This window comes from Psammomys obesus, unplaced genomic scaffold, assembly GCF_907164565.1.
Source record: "Psammomys obesus unplaced genomic scaffold, mPsaObe1.curated_primary_1811, whole genome shotgun sequence".
Taxonomy (NCBI): domain Eukaryota; kingdom Metazoa; phylum Chordata; class Mammalia; order Rodentia; family Muridae; genus Psammomys; species Psammomys obesus.
In genome coordinates, this window is record NW_026585504.1 from 4,823,073 (window position 1) to 4,844,216 (window position 21,144).

General features: G+C 47.7%; 1 protein-coding gene and 1 pseudogene across 1 annotated transcript; both read right to left on the bottom strand.

Annotated features, from left to right (window-relative positions):
* Positions 1-380: 380 nt before the first annotated feature.
* Prnp (prion protein) lies at positions 381-13,888 on the bottom strand. The gene is made up of 3 exons (XM_055608716.1): positions 13,828-13,888; positions 11,717-11,814; positions 381-2,359 (listed from the first exon to the last, which is right to left on the bottom strand). Exon 3 carries the CDS (start codon positions 2,347-2,349, stop codon positions 1,588-1,590), a length of 762 nt encoding a protein of 253 aa, XP_055464691.1. The 5' UTR covers positions 2,350-2,359; positions 11,717-11,814; positions 13,828-13,888; the 3' UTR covers positions 381-1,587.
* Positions 13,889-19,469: 5,581 nt separating this feature from the next.
* Positions 19,470-20,251, bottom strand: LOC129675080 (40S ribosomal protein SA-like; annotated as a pseudogene).
* Between the last annotated feature and the right edge of the window lie 893 nt (positions 20,252-21,144).

Sequence of the window (21,144 nt, forward strand, 5' to 3'; positions counted from 1 at the left end):
CTCACAAACTTTTGTTATCTTCAGCTCCAGGGTGTCTGGGCCCCTTTTGACTTCCGAGGGCAATGCGTGTGGTGCAGACATACATGTAGGCAAAAACACTGATTCACATTTAAAAAAAGAAAAAACCTTTTCTAGAGCATGAGCCCTATTCCCCGACAGCCCCTTCCATCCCTCCCCCAACAAGGAGTGCCTTTGTGGCTCAGCAGGGCTAAGTAGATACTTATGAAAAGGCACTGGAAATAAACTAGTCAGTGACCAACGAAGGCCCACCAGGGACAGGTATGTGAAATTAGCCACTATCTGGCTTAGATGAGCCCCACGCCACCCTGGCAGCAAACTCAGGGCCAGGAGCACTGACAGACAGAAACCTCCCAGGGGTGTTCATCACAGCTCCTATTTAATGTCGGTCAGATAGCAAACATTATAAACTCTTTATATGACAAAACAGGTACATGCGAAGTTACAAATATAGAAAACGTGAAGTACATGCAGATCTCAACGACCAGCTCGGGGTCCACTTTGGGTTCATACGTGGAACTTAGTGCATGTTGAAAGCCTGAGGGTCACACAGTAAGCATTTAGTACCAGAAGGAATGGCCAGTGCACCACACACTCGAGAGGCGACAAAAAGAGGGTGTCCACTTGAAGTCATACTTCCTATGTTCTACACCGCTCACCCCAGTGCAGGCGGACGCTACTGCTGAGTCTGTACGTCTGCTCAGGGAAATATGAAACGATTTAAGGACAAAGTTTGTCTTACTTAATGCTAACAGATTTTCTTCCCCACTTTGGAATGGAGCCTATTTCTCTCATCTGCAACCTAAGAGCACTTTTAGATTGTCTCTTTGTTGTTGGGTTCAAATACAAGTACAGAAAATAAGGGCATGACCTAATTCTAGCTTTTGACAATTATGAGACGGAAATGAAGAGATTAAAAGAAATTAGTGTCTTGCCTTTGCACCCTAACCATCTCTCCCTTCACAGGAGTGCTGCCTCTCCTCGGAGTCAAAAATCTCCTCGCTCGATCTAAGGGAGGTTAGGAATCATTCTCGTTCCTAGAAGATGAACAAAGGCTTGCTTTCGGTGTCAGTAGGGTAACTTGATTTTCCCCCGTTGCTTTAATAGGTTATAGTTTATGCTAGGAAACAAAGAATGCCACACACGGGTATTCTAAATATCCCAAGCGGGAGGCTGCTTCCCAGGGCACCATGCCCAAACAGTGGCTTCTCTGGTCGTAGAACCCTTCACCTGTGCTGTGACTGTGTACTCTGGGCAGAAGTCTCGGGTCATACCAGTATTTACTCACTAGACCAAAGCAAAGGCCTGACTAGCTAGCGGTTATCTGCTGTTATATTCTTACTGGCCCGGTGTTAGCACTGGCCCGTGATGGACTCAGGCAAAGGGAACTGGAGCGAATAGCATCTGGTCTACTGTACATTTCCCCGGGCCCATCAGCGCCAAGGGTATTAGCCTATGGGGGACAAAGAGAAGAATGAGACACCACCTCAAGTAAAAGAGCTGCGGGTGGAGAACCCCTCCCCCAGCCTAGACCACAAGAACTGGAAGGTACGAGCAGGAGGGCCTCCCTCATCCCACTATCAGGAAGAGGAGGAAGGAGATGAGGAGGATCACGGGAGGGGAGGAGAAAAGCACTGCGCTGGACCGCCTTCCGTTGTAATAGGCCTGGGACTCCTTCTGGTACTGGGTGACGCACATCTGCTCCACCACGCGCTCCATCATCTTCACGTCTGTCTCGGTGAAGTTCTCGCCCTTGGTGGTGGTGGTGACCGTGTGCTGCTTGATGGTGATGTTCACACAATCGTGCACGAAGTTGTTCTGGTTGCTGTACTGGTCCACCGGCCTGTAGTACACTTGGTTCGGGTAGCGGTACATGTTTTCACGGTAGTAGCGGTCCTCCCAGTCGTTGCCAAAGTGGATCATGGGTCTGCTCATGGCGCTCCCCAACATGTAGCCGCCAAGGCCCCCCACCACGGCCCCAGCCGCAGCGGCACCTGCCACGTGCTTCATGTTGGTTTTTGGCTTGCTGGGCTTGTTCCACTGACTGTGGGTGCCCCCTCCTTGACCCCAGCCACCGCCATGAGGCTGACCCCAGCCACCGCCATGAGGCTGTCCCCAGCCCCCACCATGAGGCTGCCCCCAGCCCCCGCCATGGGGCTGCCCCCAGCCCCCACCCTGAGGAGGGTAGCGGTTGCCTCCAGGGCTTCCCTGCCCAGGGTACCGGCTCCCGCCAGTGTTCCACCCTCCAGGCTTTGGCCGCTTCTTGCAGAGGCCCACATCAGTCCACATGGTCACAAAGAGGGCCAGCAGCCAGTAGCCAAGGTTCGCCATGACAGCTGATCTGCAAAATGAAGAACAAGGCCTCAGTGTCCAGCACTCAGAATGAAGCTACTTGACATTTGCAGAACTAATATGTAATAGGTATGACGTCAATCCCCCTGGGGCTTTTCCTTGAAAGCATTTAGGAGAAAAGTAACTGTAAGTCAAGAAAATACACAACTCGTTCCCTTCCTCGTAGGACAAATCTGACAAACGTCTCGCTCTGTTTCCTGGAAACAAGAATCAACCCGGTTGTAGACTGCATCTGGTCTTGGGGGGAGATGGCTGCACAGTGGTTATGCCCCAGCTTTGAGTTTCGTTACATCCATGGAACCTGGAAGCAGGCTCGACCTTGTGGGGAGCCGGGCAGCTGTACTTGGAAGGCTGCTGTCATGGACCCGAGGTCCTGGGGGTCGTGAGCCTCTACACTGAGGAGAACCTTCATCCACATATGTAGACCTCGGTCCCCAGAATTAAAAAAGCCATGTGCAGGGGCAGCGGTGTGGATCTGAGTACACCGGTCCCGAGTAATGTTACAGCACCTGGGGCTGGGTCAGGGTCCAGTCTGGAGGACTCCTGAGCGGCTGCAGTGGGGGCAAAGACTTGAAGCTAGCTGACTCAGCTTTCCTCAGCAGCCCTGGAAGCAAGGAATACACCCCTCTGGAAGCCAGGTGCGGAGTGTGGGGCCTGAGGCAGCAATTGTCTGTGACCCCAGCACCTGTGAGGTAGAGGCTGAAACAGGAACACAGTGAGGGCTAGACAAGTCTGGGCTTTACAGCTCATGCCTCTAAATCCAAACCAAACCAAGAGTCTCTCATCTGTTGCCATTTTCGCTGGGCTAGGGCAGCGCCTGGCACAGAGAGCAGGACAGCAGACAGCTGTGGAGCGAAGGGATTGATTAACGTCCCCTGAGCGCATTAACGCCAAGAATCTCCTCGAAGGAACTCTCAACCCAAGTTTATTGGAGACAGGAACCACCTAGGATTTGGCAGGCTCACTTGAGAATTCCTCACTCTCTCCACAGACCAGAGCGACAGCCCGGGGCTGAGATCCACCCAGCTGTGGTCACAAGGTGCAAAGTGCCTTCACACTTGTGTAAGTCTGAGCTCAGTATTAATGCCTTTTTTTTTTTTTTTTTGAGATAGGGTTTACTCTGAAGCCTGGGTTTGCCTTGAACTCATGGCAACCCTCCTGCCTCAGCCTCTTCAGTACTCTGATCACAGAGACATACCATTACAACTGGTTTTTTAGTGTTAACATTTACTTTTAGTTAATTAGTATTAACAGTGTTAATATTTGAGTAGTTTGCTTTCTTTTGACTTTCGGTAAGGAAGGGGTGACACAGTTTAAGGAACAATAAACACACCAAATAGCCTGGATTGCAAAGTAAGGCCCTCCATGCAATGACACAATCTTCTTTCAGATTACCGATCTCACTGGCTGTGGGTGCCGAGACGACACCCAAGAGCAGAGCAGTCACTGTATTGCCACATCCTAGGTCAAGCCACACGCCCTGAAACGACACTGAGCCATAAACCTAAGAGGCCACACACAGTCACACGCTGGGGAGTCCTGCTTCCAGAACTGACATTCTTTTTCACACTGAAAAATTAGAAAATTACTTTTCAAATAAATTCTATGACGTATATGAGAGAAAGTAGTACGGAAACGCACTAACATTCTGTTCATGTTCCTAGCAGAATTATTGAAATGGGAAGTGCTGTCGGAAGTAAATCAAAATTCATTTAGAAAATACAAGCCAGAAGAAAAGGTGGGGATCAGGCCAGCTGGCGTTCTGGAAGTTTCTTCTCCTGAGGGTCAGAGGGAAAAACACGCTCCCACACCTCCAGCCCCGAGCCTTTCAGTCCTGCTCCCTGGTGGATCCCATTTCCCCAGGGCTCAGGTCCTGGCCTCCATGCTGGACTCTAACTCAGGACTCTCCCCTCATTTTAGGTTTCCGTCTTCCTGGACTTGGCAGTAAGCCCATATAATGGCAGAACGTGGCAGGCTGAGGCAGGAGGATTGAAAGTTCAGTCTAAGGATTGGGGAAGGAGCTCAGTGGATAGAGCATTGCTTAGCTTGTGTGAGGCCCTGGGCTCAACTCCCAGAACCCCAGTCAGCCATCATCACTCACTCACTCACTCTATCTCTTAAGTCTATAGCGTGTTTATGTAAACCACTTTTCCATTCATGCTACTGAGCCAAAGCTAGCCATAACTTCTTGAATTTTCTCTTTGTCACAGCACACATGAAACTCTATTAGCAAATCTTTCAGTTCTATCTTTACAATTAACTTACAATTAATCTATTCCCCCCCCCCTTTTTTTTTGGTTTTTCAAGACATGGTTTTCTCAGTGTAATAGCCCTGGCTATTAGACTAGTCTGGCCTTGAACTCATAGAGATCTGCCTGCCTTTGCCTCCTGAGTGCTGGGATTAAAGGCGTGCGCCATCATGCCTGATTTTACAGTGAATCTTAAGCCCTTCGGCTTTTCACAGTTTTCAGCACACTATCTTGGCTGATGCCCCCATTACTGGTTTTCTGAATCTTTCCACGGTTGTCTGTCTTCCTTTCTGACCCTGCCCCAGCAACTAACTTGTGTTTTCCTTTTAATATGTGGTCACACTGTACCGCTTCCCCAAGAAACATTCTTCCATATTAAAATACAGAGGTTAAAATACAAGGTCCTGGCCACACTGGCTGGATTTCACAGGACACGGCTTCACTACCTCCTTTCCCCACCCTGCTTAAACCTGTTAGAAACAAAGAATACGGCCAGCATTGCACAAAGAAACATGAACAAAGTGGAAGCAGCCCGGCAAGGCAATTTCTTTTTTGGGGGGAGGGGTGAAGGGGGAAGGCACAGCAGAACTGAAACAGCAATAGCAAGCAAATGGCAGCCAGAAGTTCATTTACTTTTTAATTCTAATGCTGGTGGCAATTGCGTCTTTTCCTCATCAGCTGGGGTCCTACCTCACAGTCTTTCCAGACGGGCTAGTTTTACAAGAATCAGCACATGGTGAAGGAGAGGGAGAGAGGGTTGGCTGCCAGAGGCCATCAGGTCCTGGAAATGCGCGGTTTGTAGGGAGTTGGGGCTTTGTGGGGGAGATTAAAAGATCTGGAAAAAAGTTTTTCAGGGTGGGTGACTGATGGAATCTTGGCTCACTACCTTTGATAGAAAAGAAACATTCCTCATAAGCCCACAAGTGAGTCCCCTCTCTGGGCCTTTGCACTTGCTCCTTCCTTGGTCTAGGCAGCTCCTTCCCAGATACCCATGTGGCTCCCAGATGTCCGGAGAGGGCTACACCACACAGTACAGCACCCCTTTTCCTATCTTCTTTCCCTGCTCCATTTCTTTCCAGAGCAAGTAATTTGCTTGACATACAAGTTATTTTCCATTTTCTCCACTAGGTGGCAGGTTCCTCAGGCGGGCAGAGTCTTGGGTCTGTTTATGGCAATGTCCCCAGAAACAGGGCTTGATTAATAAACACTTATAGTAAGTGTGGAAGGGATGACACAAACATCTTTACTGAAACAGAACTAACCAGCAACCAGGAATAAGTATTTTTCAATGGACACTGAAGGAGAACTGTGTTTAAAAGTTTACAAAACACTCTTTCCTACAATGGCCAGCTAGCAGTTGTACTGGATTAAGCACTTATTTTATATGCCAGCTGCTGTGGTAGGCTCAGGCTATCTGAAATAGACAGGGTGGGAGGCAGAGAAGGCTGCTGGGAATCACGCTGAGCTGGGCTTTGCATATGCTTTTACAAGGCTGTATGGCTCTCACTGGCATTTGCCTGACATGCCCTAGTGTCCATCTATTGCAGTGTGAAGAAAAAAAAAAAGTTACAGTTCCATGACCTGCAGAGACACATGAGTGGGAAATGACACAGGGATAAGGACACAGAGGAGAGGAACTGAGGTACATGAAGTATGTGAGAAAGGAGAAGGTGATGGGAGCAGACAGCAGTTAAGAGTCGCGCTGAGGTGCGGTGAGAGGGACTCTGGCAGGTCTGAGGACACCCGAGCCTGGAGCTGTACAGTGGAAAGGTAGGCAGGGCTCAGGTAACAGGGCTGTGCATGCAAGGCAAGCAGACCACTGGGACACATTACACCCGCCATTCTTGGTCTAACATTATCATATCCCGCTTAGCCTCAAGACCACCTTGTTTTAAAAAGAAAGCAAAGAGCGGTGCCATTGCTACCTACCCCTCCCATGTGGATCCTGGTTCTGTGGTGGCCCAATGGTTAGGCCTGGGCAGGGTCTGACTTGGGTCTGAAGGCATCATGAGCCACTGAGGAGGAGTTTGGGTCCTTTTTCAGAAGGAACATTTGCGAAGCAGGGACTTTGTGTACATGAATGCAACCTAGGCTTGCATGTGTGTGCAGAGCAGACAGCCTAGGTCTTGGGCTGCTGCAGTGAGGAAGCTGAGATGGAAGCAGAGCCATGTGATTCAGTGGGCAGCTCTGGGGGAACACAGTGTCTGATACAAATGGCAAGAGACTGAAAGTATCTGGAACCACAGCTTCTGGACTAGGCAGTGACACAGACAGAACATGGAAAGTGCATCCAATCTGGAGGGAGGTGGGTAAGGGGTTGGTTTTGGCTACAACTGTTGTCAAGCAACATGTGGGTGCAAAGCTCCCAGCGTCTGGGGATAAGGAACAACCAGCCACTGGAGAGGTCAGCCTGGGAGCTGTCCCCAACCATACTGCAGGAGCCATGGCTGTCGGCACTGAAACTGATGCTGGATAGTTACAAAATACATCAAGACAGGATCATTTCAAAATGAGCTGAGGACAAGGAAAAAAGTATCATGAAATTCCTTGACAGAATCCTTTCTAAAGGGGGACCCAAACCATACAGAAGACTTAAGCAGGCTAGCTACTGAAATCAAAGCCTCATCCTACAGATAGCGCCGCCCGCGTGAGGAGCTCCTGGTCTGTGCATGAGGCTGGTGGCAGCACACCTGCCTAGGTTCCAGCCCTGGCTCCACAGAGGGTTGCTGGTTCATGAGGTTGCTGGGACGGAGATTAGATTTCTGAGTTTGTGGCTGTGTTGTGATGTCATCTAAGATATTTTAGTAAGTACTTAATGAAGGTCATTATCTATATTTTTCACTAAGAAGAACACTCCTAAAACAGTTAGCAATAGGAATTTCCTCAGCTTGATAAATCTTACAATAAAACCAGGAAACATAATGAATGATCTCTGAATGTATTCCTTTTAAGATCAGCAGACTGAAAAAACAAAACAAAACAAAACAAAACAAACCTTCCATTGTTCACAGGACTCAAGGTGCTGCCAATGCCATATGTTAAGATGAAGAAAGAGCAGGTGAAGGAATTACAAGGAAAGATTTGTCAAGCTGACATCATTTGCAATTACTAAGATCACAACAGAAAACACAAAGTAGGATAAAAAGTGTTGCTCATCTTTAGGTTCCAGCACTTGGGAGGCAGAGGCAGCCGGAACATTACATTGAAGCCTGTCTGGTCTACAAATCAAGTTCCAGGACAGCCAGAGCGGCACGGAGATACCGTCTCAGAAAGACAGTAAAACAAAATAAAACAAACAACAGTAGCGGAATTCAGAAGGCTGCAGGTCCAGGATGAGGACCTTACTTTTCTATTGCTCTGATAAAACACCAGGCAACTTAATAGAAGGAAGGGTTTACGTGGTGCTAACGCTTCCAGAAGGGTTGGGATCTACCACCGCCATGGGGATGGGGGCATGGCACGACAGCAGCAGCTGAGAGCTCACATCTTGATCCGCAAGTAGAAGGCAGAGAGCTAATCTGAAATGGCAGGGGTCTTCTGAAACCTCACAGCTACCCCACAGTGACACACCTCATCCACAAGGCCACGCCCCCTAATCCTTCCTAAATAGCCTCCAGCTGGGAACCAGAACACTCAAATGCCTAAGACTTATGGGGACAATTCATTCAAACCACCACAATGAGAATGCAGAAACCAACATCACTTCCACACCAGCCACAACTAACTAGAAAAAAAACAGATATTCACATGCAAGCAAGCTGTAAAAGATCTGGAAACGACAAAACCAAGTAAAAAGAGACTGTATATGGCAGAAATTCAAACCTTTCATTCCATCCAGGTTGATTTTTCTGAATAGCTTAATAAACTCACATGAAAAATGGCATATTTATTAGTCAAGCTTAAAGGAAGACTACAGGGAGAATGTACCACACCAGACTTAAATCATACCATAAAGCCATAAAATCCAGGAAGGACCAGCAGGATTAAGTTCTAATATGGAAACATGTATACATTTTGTGACAAGGACTTGATATGCCAGTGGGTACACAAACCAGTAAGGAAAAAAGCTCGATGCTTCTAGGAAACTGAAGAAAAAAAAATGGGTCCCTAACCCCATATGCAAAAATAGACAGACAAAACTGAGTTAGGCAGAGCATGCACCATTAGAGTCCAGCTCCCAGGGACTTAGAGAAGACTACCAAGTTTCAGGTCAGTCTGGGTGACATAGTGAGATGCATCTCTAAAATGCGAAACAGTAAGTAGGCTATCGAAATGAAAGTTTCCCAAAGTACAAAATGGTCAATTAATATATGAAAAAATGTTCAATATCACTGGCTGTCAGAAAAGTGAAAGTTAAAATTACACAGACATTCCATCCCAAGTCAGAATGTCTACCATTTAGAAAACAAATACGGGGCTGGAGAGATGGCTCAGAGGTTAAGGCACTGGCTGCTGTTCCAAAGGTCCAGAGTTCAATTCCCAGCAACCACATGGCTCACAACCATCTATGAGATCTGGTGCCCTCTTCTGGCCTACAGGCATTCATGCAGGCAGAATCCTGTATAAATAGTTAACAAACAAGTCTTTAGGGGAAGGAGGGGAAACCCTTGGGATGTAAAGTAAATTAAAAACAAGGAGGAGAAAAGGAAATCCTTATAGATTGCTGGTAGGCCTATAAATTAGACCTCACCATGGAAATTTATATAGGTTCTGTAGAAAACTAAAACTACACCTATCACGTGACCTAGCTATTCCGCTGTTAAGTATTTATCCAAAGGATTCCAAGTTAGTGTGTCAGGGACCCTTTCCACTAATACATAAATATACAAGGGACTTTAGAATGAATCCGTTCAACAAATCTTTACTGAATAACTAGAACATACGTATTAAAAAGCAGAGCTAGGTGTGGCAGCCTATGCCTATCATCTTAGTACAAGAAGACTTTTCACGAATGTGATGAAAACATCAAGCCATTTTTACACAGTTCTGAGAGTTTACAGACTTGTGATTTTCTAGGTAAAAACTATTAAAAAGATCATCAAAAGGCTTCAGGTGTGTGAGTATGGGGGGAGGGGATGGTGGTAAGTGAGCGCCCTAGAATGGCAGTCTTTGAAATCTGCCCCATCTAAAGACATAATGGGGTAAAAATTCCATCCACCATGACATTAAGAAACTCAAAACATCTAGGGTTCATCTTCAAAATACACAGTAGACTTACTGAGGAAAGTTACACAGTTTTGCTGAGATATTTAAAAAAAAGACTAGAAAAAGCAAGAGATATATATTAACCAGTATAGACACCAATATACAAAGAGACTGCGATTATATCCAAATAACCCAGAGTCAACTTTTATCCAAATTCGGAGGACTTTAAGAAACACTAACGTGACACTAACAGGGGTGCAGGGCATGGTGTCCCATGAATGAATCCCAGTGGTTGAAAGCAGAGGTAAGAGGACAGGGAGCTCGAGACCAGCCTTGGTTAGGTAATGAGTTGGAGGCCAGGCTGGGCTGAGACCCAGTCAGCCTTCCTTGCCTGCCTGCCTTAGAGGGACTGGCTTTAGTCACCAGTACAAAACAAAAACAAAAAAACCCACCACCAACCAATGAATCAAAACAAAAACTCCTAAAAACCGAAGAGCTGTTTATGTGAGAGGAGAATCCAGAGCTCACCAGGCTAGCTGACATGCAAATCTGCACAGGCAAAATGCTGTGCTCGCAAGAGCAACACGTACAGCTACAGAACCCAAGGGAGGGTGCAAAGGTCTATGAGTCACCTGTCATTCTATTATCGCTACCCACAGGCATCACGGGGCAGAGCTGCTGAGAACTTGTCCAAAGTTCTGAACCTAAGCTGCTGCCGCTGAGGTCCACACACACTGACCAGTCCCTGCCGTCCACTAAGGTGGTGCTTTGAGATGCGGAACACATACACCTTGAAGTTTAATCAGGTAAATTACGAAGCGGAGAGAATAATACACACACACAAATACACACAGACACAATATGCACACACTCACACCTTCTACCCCACCCCCATCCCTGGGGGTAAATTTCCTGTCTCTCTTGTGCTAAGAACAATTAATTCATTTCTCATTTGAGGTCACTGGCCCTTAAGGAACTGGATCGAGCTTGTAAGATGATGGGAAACATTTTAGGGCTTTAACTGGTATCTTAAGAAGACCCGTCTCTGGATTGAATAGGGTGATTGATCCCTAAGCTGACTGATCATCAGAACTACTTTAAGAACTTTTGAAAATCCACCAGAAATCCTTGTGGGACAGCCTGGAAATGTTTAATGATGGAACGGGAGAGGCTGGAAAAGCCTCCCACAGAGCCTGCTGCCTACCGCCTTCCCCCACCCCGCTGGGTGATCTGGAACCTAATGCTTTCTGCTTTCTGCTAAGAGGGTGCAGTTCCCTCTGGGCTGCTACTGCAGCGGCCATGAGCGGAGGGCTGCCTCACACATCGAGACAGACGTTCTCCAGGTCTCAGCGCTAACGCAGGCACCCTATCCACTGCGCGTCCCTTTACAGCGCCGCAGCCATCCCTGCGTTGGGTCCAGATGCACTTTTAAGTATTCAATGTGCAGGAACTCACAGACGCCTTGCAAGAAGAGAACAGGAAAGTTAAAACCATCATCCAGAAAAACCATCTGGGTGTGGTGGCTTGGCTCACAGCTCGGAACTGGAGTGCAAGGTCAAGTCCCAGGTCAGCCTGGGCACAGGAAAACAAAAGCAAAAGCAAGGCCAAAACTACCGAACCCACAAATTGCGAACATACAACAGAAAAACCCATATGAAAAGAAAGAAAAGAAAATTGTCACTCTACCTTTCTTATTTGGTTGAGATTTGGCATAGAAAAGTGTCTTATCAGTTCCCTAGTCCGGCACAGTCCTAGAGAAAGTGGTGGCCCTTGTCCCAGTGGAATTAAGCTGACTTTACAGGAGAACAGTAAGAGACGTAAGTCCCACATCACTGGGTGGCCTCTGGGGCACTCGTGGTGCTTAGACTCCTCTGGCCCTCATTTCCCCAGACAGTTGGTGATCTTCATGGCCTTCCCTCCCCCAAGACCACCATGATTCACAGGGTACTTACAATCTGCTTGGCTCTCCTAAACTGGACTGGTACCACTAGGAAGGCAGAATGCTTCAGCTCGGTTAAAATTGTTCAGTTGTGAAATATAATCAGGAGTCCTTCAAAACAACAACAAAAGCTGATAAATAAATCTTAAGAACTGAAACACAATCTAATCTTATATATAAATTGCCAAACCACTAATAAATAGTCAAATAAAAAGGGACATTGCTTGAAAACCGAAATAAGAGCACCTCAAATATATTCCAAAAAGCAAACACGGCATGGTCTACGTTAGTTTAGAAACCAAAAAACTATCCCCTGGTTCACTCCCCAGTATTCCAAGAAAAGAAGCCTGTGAACTGCTTTGTTTTCCTCAAACATGTTAGTGGAAACAATACATCCGACAAACATGAGGTTAAAATTGGACATATTTTCTGCTCTCCTGGGTTTTTCACACGTTTGGGAGAACTTAGCCTCCTACCCTGTACTCTTAGTTTTCCACAGAGATACATGGAATCCAAAATGAAGAGTGTTCACGAGCCCTAAGGTTCCTTTCATGAAACTGTCACAGTTTCCTAGCTGCTGCTGATTTTCAGTTGGTTCTAATTTTGGGGAATTGCTGGCCATATGGCTCCCACAGCCCTTTGTTCCATCCCAGGTAAATTTCTGGGTCACAGCTCACGGCTAATAATACCTCCCCAGACTGTTCTGCTGCTGGGCACAGTGCCTCATGCTTGTAACAGGCTTTCTGGGGAGTCGCAGGCAGGACTGCTACAAATTTGAGGCCCGCCTGGTACACACAGCAAATTCCAGGCCAGCCAGAGCTACATAGTTAAAGCCTGCTATGAACTCACAAACATGCAAACCACACAGTCCAAACTAACTAGTGAACCAAACAGAAAGCCCCTGCTGATTTACAGTACCCTCAGTTAAATGGGAATGGGAAACAGAACAACATACATTCAGCATCCAGTTTTACAGACTGTTAATCTTTGCAACGAATACCAGACACAGGTAGCACTTTCTGCTTTCTGAGAATGAATGAAAGGGGCTGGAGAGGTGGCTCAGCAGTTAAGAGCTCTGGTCATGCTTCCAGAGGACCTGGATTTGGTTCTAAGCTCCCACATGGCAGGGCTCAGAGAGCCATCCTTAACTCCAGTTCCAGGGCATCCGCCTGCCAGAGAAACACAGAACCAGGCACCTACATGCATACATATGTGGATACAAAACACTCACACACATGAAAGAAATACTTGTCTTTTTTAAAAAAAGGAAAGAACAAAAGGAACCTCAGGAAATGTCAAGTCATAAAGTTGGTTGTAAAGCAATGTTTCTGGCCCCTAAGTAGGGCCACCTGCCCCTAAATCTGAACATGGTGGTTTCAGGCAACCTCTGGGGTAGGGTTGTGGTTGCCATTGTTGTTGTTTATTTAGTAGACGTCAAAAAAACAATCAAGCTTGCTTTAGTTTGCATATTATTGAGAAAATGACTCATCATTTAGTCCCTGTTAAAAATAATATGGAATAAAACACAATCACCCCTGATCTTTCTATTTCCTTCTCTCTTTGAAGCTCTTGGGTGTGTGTGTAGGTAAAGAAGCCCCTTTTCTTTATGGAACAGTTAATTTTTCAAGGGGTCTGGCATTTTAATGCAAAATTTTGATTCCTGTTTGTAATTAGATTTGCACAAGTCTTTAAATCTCATTCTTCCAGGAGTTTCTCTTAAGAAAATGGGGAATTCAGCACATGGGCAACTGTTATTAAACCACGATATTCAAAGTACAAGAAAAATAAGACAGCTACGAAAACGCCAAGGCAGGGCAGAGAAATCGCGTGGCGTTGGGTGTGAAACCGGGGGGATAGGACTGCGACGCTGAAGACTGAGGAAATCGTGGTGCAATCACGGGTAAAATTATGCTCGCGGTAGCTATTACAAAGAGAACAGCAAAGGTCAGCCCAAAGATGCCACCCTCCCCCACGCCCTCCCAGCGATGCTGAGCCTCCATCCCTCCAGGAGACCCGCAGCAGCGGGTGCCGGGGCACCTCCCCGCCCGGCTGTGCCCCAACCCCGCGGCCTGGCGCCGGGAAGGCCGCGGGCTCGCCGGGGCCTGGCTTCAGCAGCTAGCTTACCTGCCACCGCCGCGACGCTCCGACTCGGTCAGCTGCTCCTACACCGCGGGGGAGCGGGGCGGGGCCGGGAGCGGGGCCGGGAGCAGGGCGGGGCCGGAGGGGGCGGGGTCAGCGTGCTAGCCAATGGCCGCGCCGCGGCTCCCGCGGGGCCTGAGTCACTGGCTTAAATGCTTGTATCTGTTTAAACCGCCCCCGGGTGTCACCACTCCCTGACGAAGCTCATAGACTATAAAAATCATCTTTAATGGAAGACTGGTCCAGATCCCAGTGCTTCCGTTACATAATGGGGAAGATGATGCTTAACGGAGCGAGAAGCTATCCCTGGAAGTTTGCTAGCAAAGAGGAAGGTTTTCGAGCTCACTATTTAGGCGTTTTCCCATCAACTATAAAAATTAGCGGCCTAGAAAATACATTGGCCATTGCCTGTTGGTTTATTCTCTGGTGTTTTCCTTCCTTCTTTCCTTCCTTCCTTCCTTCCTTCCTTCCTTCCTTCCTTCCTTCCTTCCTTCCTTCCTTTGTTCGTTCCTTCCTCTTTTCTTTTCTCTCCTTCCCCTTCGTCTCTGGAGACAGTTTTTGTAGCCCAGGTTGGCTTGGACTACCCACTAAGTAGTTTAAGCTGACCTCAAACTCAGAGCAACGCTCCTGCCCCAGCCTCCTGAGTGTAGGATTATAGACAAGCATCACAATACCAGCTCATCTGTTCACTTTCTACTTTTATTTTGTCCAAAGAAATATGCACTACATTTAGCAGCTCCCATTGAACACGGCCTGAAGCAGCTTAAGGGCAACAGCTTTCTCCTTCAAGATGCCTGCTGAGTTGGGCAGGTGAAAGCCTGTAATAGGTTCTCATGCACACGCACACACAGCCCTATACACACATAACACAAGCTGCTGCCAATACTGTGACAGAAGGGGCCGTAAAGCGCAGGGGAAAATGTAACATCCTGCCCGCTTGATGAGGGTGAGACGATGAAGACCGTGGACAAACACAAGACTGGATTTGGATTATTACTGGGATCTAGGATGGCATGGTGCTGAGGGAGTCTAGGAACAGGATCATGGAGATTATAAAGTAGTCATGTGTCTCCCTCCTCCACCCCACCCCCCAGTGCTGTGTGTGGGTATGTGTGTGTGCGTGAATGTAGGTAGGCTCTTGATGGCTGTTCTGGAAGAGGAAATGAGAGGGTTGGTAAACACAGCCTTTGCATGAGATGATTCAATTACAGTGAATCTAGATTTCAGCCAGTTAGAATGAGCAGTGCTGCTAGCTGCTTGACATTTAGTCTGTGTTCTTAATGAACACACTGACGGTCTTTCAGAGCCTTGCCTTCTCGCCTCGGAGGTTACTCACTGTGAAGAGGCCGGCTCTCCTGTTCTGGGTCAGGGTGAACACATCTTTGAGTTTCTCAGAGACCCTCCACTTGCTGTCAAGAGGCCAGGAGGAGGAGTAGTGGGTGGCTGGATTAGGTTAAGTAAGGGTCCAGCTCCCCTCACCCCCACCCCCTTGGAGGGGCTCTGAAAGACTTTGTTAGAAAACATCAAAACTCAGCTTTTTTTCTCAAATGAATGCAGTATCTGCTGGCTGACTGCTCTCTACCCAGCAGGAAGTGGCTTGGGCTTTTTGGATGGGGCAGGGATTAGACATGAAAAGGGACTGGCTGTTCCGAAGCCCTAGCTGGTTATTTTGGCCATGCAGAGCTGGGCATGGTGGTGTCAGCTTGTTAATCTAGCATTTGGAAAGTCAGCGCTGGGAGGAACGACAAAATTTTCAGTCAGCATGTGGCTGGTGAATCTATGGCTGACAGGTGTGTCTCTCTGCTATTTGGTGGCTGTTCTGAGTGCCAGTGCAGCGCAGGGAGTGGGGGCGGGGTTTGCTGTTGATGTGAGTGATAGAATGAAAACGTGAACATCAAAATGTTGGGGGTATTGCCCAGGCTAATTTACAGCAGTGGTTTAATCTTCTTTCATTAAATAAGAAGATGAGACGAGCTAGGCTTTGACAAATGTGGTCAGCTGAGGCAATCACAGAACTTCCTCTGCAAACACCAGCTTCTTCCTGTTCATGGCTTTTGCTTCTGGTTTTTCTGCTAAGGAGAATCACCTGGAGACTGAAGAGCGAAGAGTGGGCACCTGGCAGAGAGACGCAGAGGCTCCGAGGCAGAAGTGTGGAACACACTCCAGGCCCCGGCCTGTTGGGGTAGGATCTTGGGGAAGGAACAGCTTGCCGGAAAGTGGACTGTCACACTTCTGGCTTAAACCCCATGTTTCATGAGTGCTGCTCTGTCTACTGCCAACAAGCTGGGCTGGGGTGGGGAGTGTATGTGAATTCTCTCTTTCCGGTGTGTGTGTGTGTGTGTGTGTCCATGCATGCACATGTGGAGGCCATAGGTTGACATTGGGATATGTTCCTTATTTTTTGAGACAGGGTTTCTCACTGAGCCTGAGCTCACCATTGCAGCAAGGCCCGCTGGCCAGTGAGCCTCCAGGAGGCACCTGTCTCTGCCCCTAGTGTCAGGCACAGGTCAAGATGCCTGGCTTCTATAGGAGTCTGGGGACCCAAACTCAGGTCTTGCTTTGCAGGGACTCTCAGAAGTCTCCTCAGCTCCAATTCTGATAGAAATTGCATTCTATCAAGTGGAATTCTGATAGAAAAATAGAGAAAGGAAATTTTGTTTCTGAGTAAGCTTCCACGAGAAATTATAGTTCCTCTTCCTTATCATACAGTCCCCCAATTGTCCCAATTCCGAGACTGTTTTCTCTCTCAATGACTGCGGTGGTTTGAATGAAAATGGCCCCCACAGGCTCATAGGAAGTGGCATTTTTAGGGGGGGTGGCCTTGTTGGAGGAAGTGTGTCACTGGGGGGTGCGTGGGGGTAGGCTTTGAGGTTTCAAATGCTCAAGCCAGGCCAAACGTCACCCTTAAACATTTTTCTTATTAAGAGTTGCCATGTTCATGGTGTCCCTTCATAGCAATAGAAATCCAAACTAAGACAATGTTCTTTTCCTGTGGAAACTGCATGTTAATTGCAGTCATTCTGGTGAACAGTGTGAAAAATTCCTGCTCTGTTTTTTTCTTTTCTTTTTCCTTCCTTCCTAGCCTTTTTATTTTTCTTTTTCTCCCCTCAGAGTCCTACTTGGTACTCCAGGTCCCAGACTAGCACAGGCCGGCTTTGAACTTGGACAGTCCTCCTGCCTCAGCCTCTGGAGAGCTGAGATAACAGGGGTCACCAGGCCTGGCCTCCTCCCCAAGAACAGTTAGAAATTAGGGAGGGAGGGGCTTTTTAGTACTGATGACTGCTAACATTACTGAGTCAAATACGAGTGAGGCCACCCTGGGAACAAGGGTGAGTAACTCCTTCTATGATGGTAGGAGTTGCGTGGACATTTGCTCCCGCTTACTCTCTAGCTCTGTAGTTCCAGAGATGGAATCTTGGGAGGCAAGGTTTCCACACCCCACTGCGCCCTCAGTTCTCTTCTTAGACTCCCGTGGGGGACACGCTCTCACCAAGTTGCTGAGGCAGTCCTGTGATCCTGAACGGCAGGGTCCACAGGCTGAGGCTCTGCCGGCAACCAGCTTCAACAGAATTCATAGAGAAAAAGTCCCGAATGGACATGTTTTCACAGTTGGCTAGGCGAGCTGAAGTAAGGTGGGGGAATCTACAGGGATGCCATGGGTCCTTGTCACGGTCTTAGCTTTAAAGTTCACAGAAGCTAGGTGACACACTCCTATAACACCCCCCCCCCTTCTGAAACTCTCCTCCATAATCCTAAGAAGACAGATTGTAATTTTATCTCCATCTAGAGTTTAAATTGTCATGGTGTGAAACTCTGCCCATAATGGTGCCACGTAGGAGATTAACCTTTAGCTCCTTTCCTACATAACTTTTTGCTTTCCTAGAGTTAATAGTTTAACAACATTTTGTATTAATTCACCAACAAATTCAGAATTCTCCTGCTGTAGCTCCCCAAGTGCTGGCATTTGAAACACTCGGCTCCACAGATGATCTTCTCTTAGTTGGTTTTTTGTTTGTTTGTTTGTTTAATATTTGTAGGTTTCTTTGGCCTGTGTCAGGCTTTAACTGGGTACTTCACTGACCCCTGCAGAGGTTCATGTTCCGTTCACCTGTTGGTGAGGCTGTGTTGGGAGGCCGTGGAGCCTCGGCAGGGGCAGCAGTACAAGTATGGGGCTCTGAGGCTCACACCTAGCCCTGACCCCCATTGTACTCCCTGTTTCTTTGTCTTGCCACTTTGTTGAGGAGTTCTACCGCCCACAGTGGTCACCACAAAGCCAGCCTTCTGTCGAAACATACAGAATAGATACAATCTTTTTGAAACGTTATTTAAACCCATTTAAAGGGTAAATAAATCTCAGTGCAGCTTTGCAACTTAGAAATATCTTCTCAAAAGAGCTGGGCGTGGTGGTGCACGCCTGTAATCTCAGCACTCAGGGGAGGCAGAGAAAGGCGGATCTCTGTGAGTTCAAGGCCAGCCTTGTCTACAAATTGAGTCAGGGACAGGCAAGGCTACACAGATTAAACTTGTCTTAAAACAACAAACAAACAAACAAAAAACCACACACACACACACACACACACAAAATATCTTTTCAACCTGAAAACTCTGGGTGTAGTAGTTCACACCTGTAATCCTGGCTGAGGCAGTAGGATTACCATGAGGCTGAGACCCACTCAGGTTTTACAGAAAATTCTTGTTCTGTCTGGGTTAGAGTAAGAAAACCCCAAACAACTTCAAACCAAACTAAAACACCTGGAAGTCGTCTCTGAAATATAAACCCCAGGGAGTGATGGCTCCTCGCCTCTGTGTCTGTGGGAGACAGGAACCTGGCTTTGATGGGCGCCGCTCTCTAGGTAGCAGGATGACCTCCTGTCATGAGCCTAAGTGAAGCTTGTCTTCGTTTTGGATAAAGCTAATGAGGAAGTACGTGACAGCTTCATTTGCCAGATAAATGTAGTTTAAACATGTGACAAATGGTGCTGTCAGGTAAAGACTAATTATTAAAACCATGTGCGCCGTCCATATTTACTGGATTATGTAAAGGACACCATCCCTCCCGTCTGCCTACTCCCCCAGCAGATTGGCCTTTGCACATCACACTCTGGTTGAACGCTTATTCAATAATAAAGCTCTTTTCTTTTCCTACTATCTTTGTGGGGAGATCCCCCCCAAACCATTTACTTATTTATTTATTTACATTTTTAAAAATTAATTTAATTTTATTTTATGTGCATTTAGTGTAAAGGTGTCAGATCCCTTGGAATTGGCATTACAGACAGTTGTGAGCTGCCATGTGGGTGCTGGGAATTGAACCCAGGTCTTTTGGAAGAACAGACAGCACTCTTAACCGCTGAGCCATCTCTCCAGCCCCACCATTTATTTTCCATCCATCTTCTTTCCATTTTGCTCAAGTATCTGCTGAAGAATACCTTAGTATTGAATACCTCAGTGATTGTTCTGACCTGTTCAGAGGCCTGAGAATCGAGAGCTGCAAACCGGTCCTCCATAGTTAGCTGGGCATTTTTGTCTTCAGAAGGAAACTTCTAGGATAAGGACAGAGGGTACCCATCAGACCAGACACCAACACCCACACCTCTTCTGCCTGAGCAGCAGCGAGCTGGCATGGATCATTTGTCCCGACATTCGTCCTTGGCCACAGCCTTTTCATCTGTGCTTGCTCTCCCTTCTCCATCCCTTCAGGAGTAGAGGCATGCCTTGTGGGCATGACTTCCCACAAGTCCTCCTGGGTGATGGTGCCACACACGCTCGTAACTTTCCTAGCCAGCATCCACCGCATCAGACACACTGAGTGAACTCCCTTTGTGTTACATGGGATGGCAATGCCCACACAGCACAGAGGAGAACCTGTATTATACAGTGCATGGCGGGTAGGCTGGAATAAGATGCCTCTGTGAGGACTTAGTTGTCAGCCCTAGCATCAGTCACCACCGGAAGACTTCCTGAAGGATGCTTGGATCTGGTTAGTGAAGGTCCCGGGTATGATGTGGCCAGCGGCTGGACTGCCTGCGGTGGCAGCCGCGAATGTCAACATGGCTATCTGGCCTGTGTTTCTGGAGATGCTGCTGCTGATGTTGGCAGGATCCTCAGTGGCAGCGGTTTCTGGACTTGCCAGCTGCCGATCTGCGTGGGTCCTTTTCAGATTTATGATGTAGATACTGCAGCTTTTCTCTTTGTAGAGCTGCTCCACTTAGAAGTCAAGATCGGTTCCACCTAAGCGGAGCCCTGCTGCAGGGAATTTGAGAACATCCTCCTTCCTTTTCAGGACATCGAGGGTTATGGATGGTGTGTGAGCTTCCCTTTCAGTTGTGATGGCATCCAAAAACAATGCTGTGCGACCCGTCTCCGGCAGCTCAGGAGGGCTGAAAGATCTTCTAGGTTGGGAGAACATGGTAGTTTTAATTAAATTCCCCAGCAACATCCATTAGAGTCTTCCTGGGATGATTTTCTGTTCCATTTTGAGTATCATTTTGTGGGGGAGGAGGCAGCACAAAATCTAAGACCTAGAGCTTGCTAGGTACTAAGCACAAGCCACATCCTCAGGCCGCCCTCCCCTCCTCCCCATTAGATAGAATATGTGACCCAGGCTGGCCCTGAGCTCACAGCAGTCTCCCTGACTCAGCCTCTCATGTGTTAGGATTACCGTGGGTCTCCATTACCCTGGTGAAGAGAATCTTAGATGTCATCAAAGTATTGGTTTGACACCTAGTTGCTGATGAGGCACCCAGGACAAAGACTCTGTGAAGGGAGCCAGGCTTGTGTGTGTGTGTGTGTGTGTGTGTGTGTGTGTGTGTGTGTGCATCTTTTCCTTTCTATAGGGGATGTGGTTTCCCTTTGCAGCCTAGGTACCTGTGAAATGCTTGGGAAAGGGGCCCAGAAAGGGCAGAGGAAATGGATTGAACGCCGCAAACTCTCCTCTGACATGTGAGTTCTCATAAAAGCACTGGTGAAAGAAAGGTTTTGAAAACAGGCTCGTTCTCCGCCCTCCACGCCATCATGACTCAGTCCATAGTCAAGCCAGGCCTCACCCTGGAAACTGTCCACATGTGGCCTCTGTGGAAGGGAATCTCAAGGTTCCTGGCTTCCATTCCTATGAGACAACACTCAGTGGTGACGAAGTGTCCAGAAATAGCAGCTACCCTCTTGAGCCTTGTAGCCTTCTAAATTCGGGTAGCCTCACGTCTTCCTCCTCCTCCTCCTCCTCCTCCTCGGTTCCCCTCTCTGCCATAGGTCTGGAGGACATGAGGGGTTTTTCTCTTCATCTGAGGGCCTCCTTGGGTTCTC

Excerpts from the sequence above, each read along its gene's own strand:
- Prnp (XM_055608716.1), bottom strand. The coding sequence starts at position 2,349 with ATGGCGAACCTTGGCTACTGGCTGCTGGCCCTCTTTGTGACCATGTGG.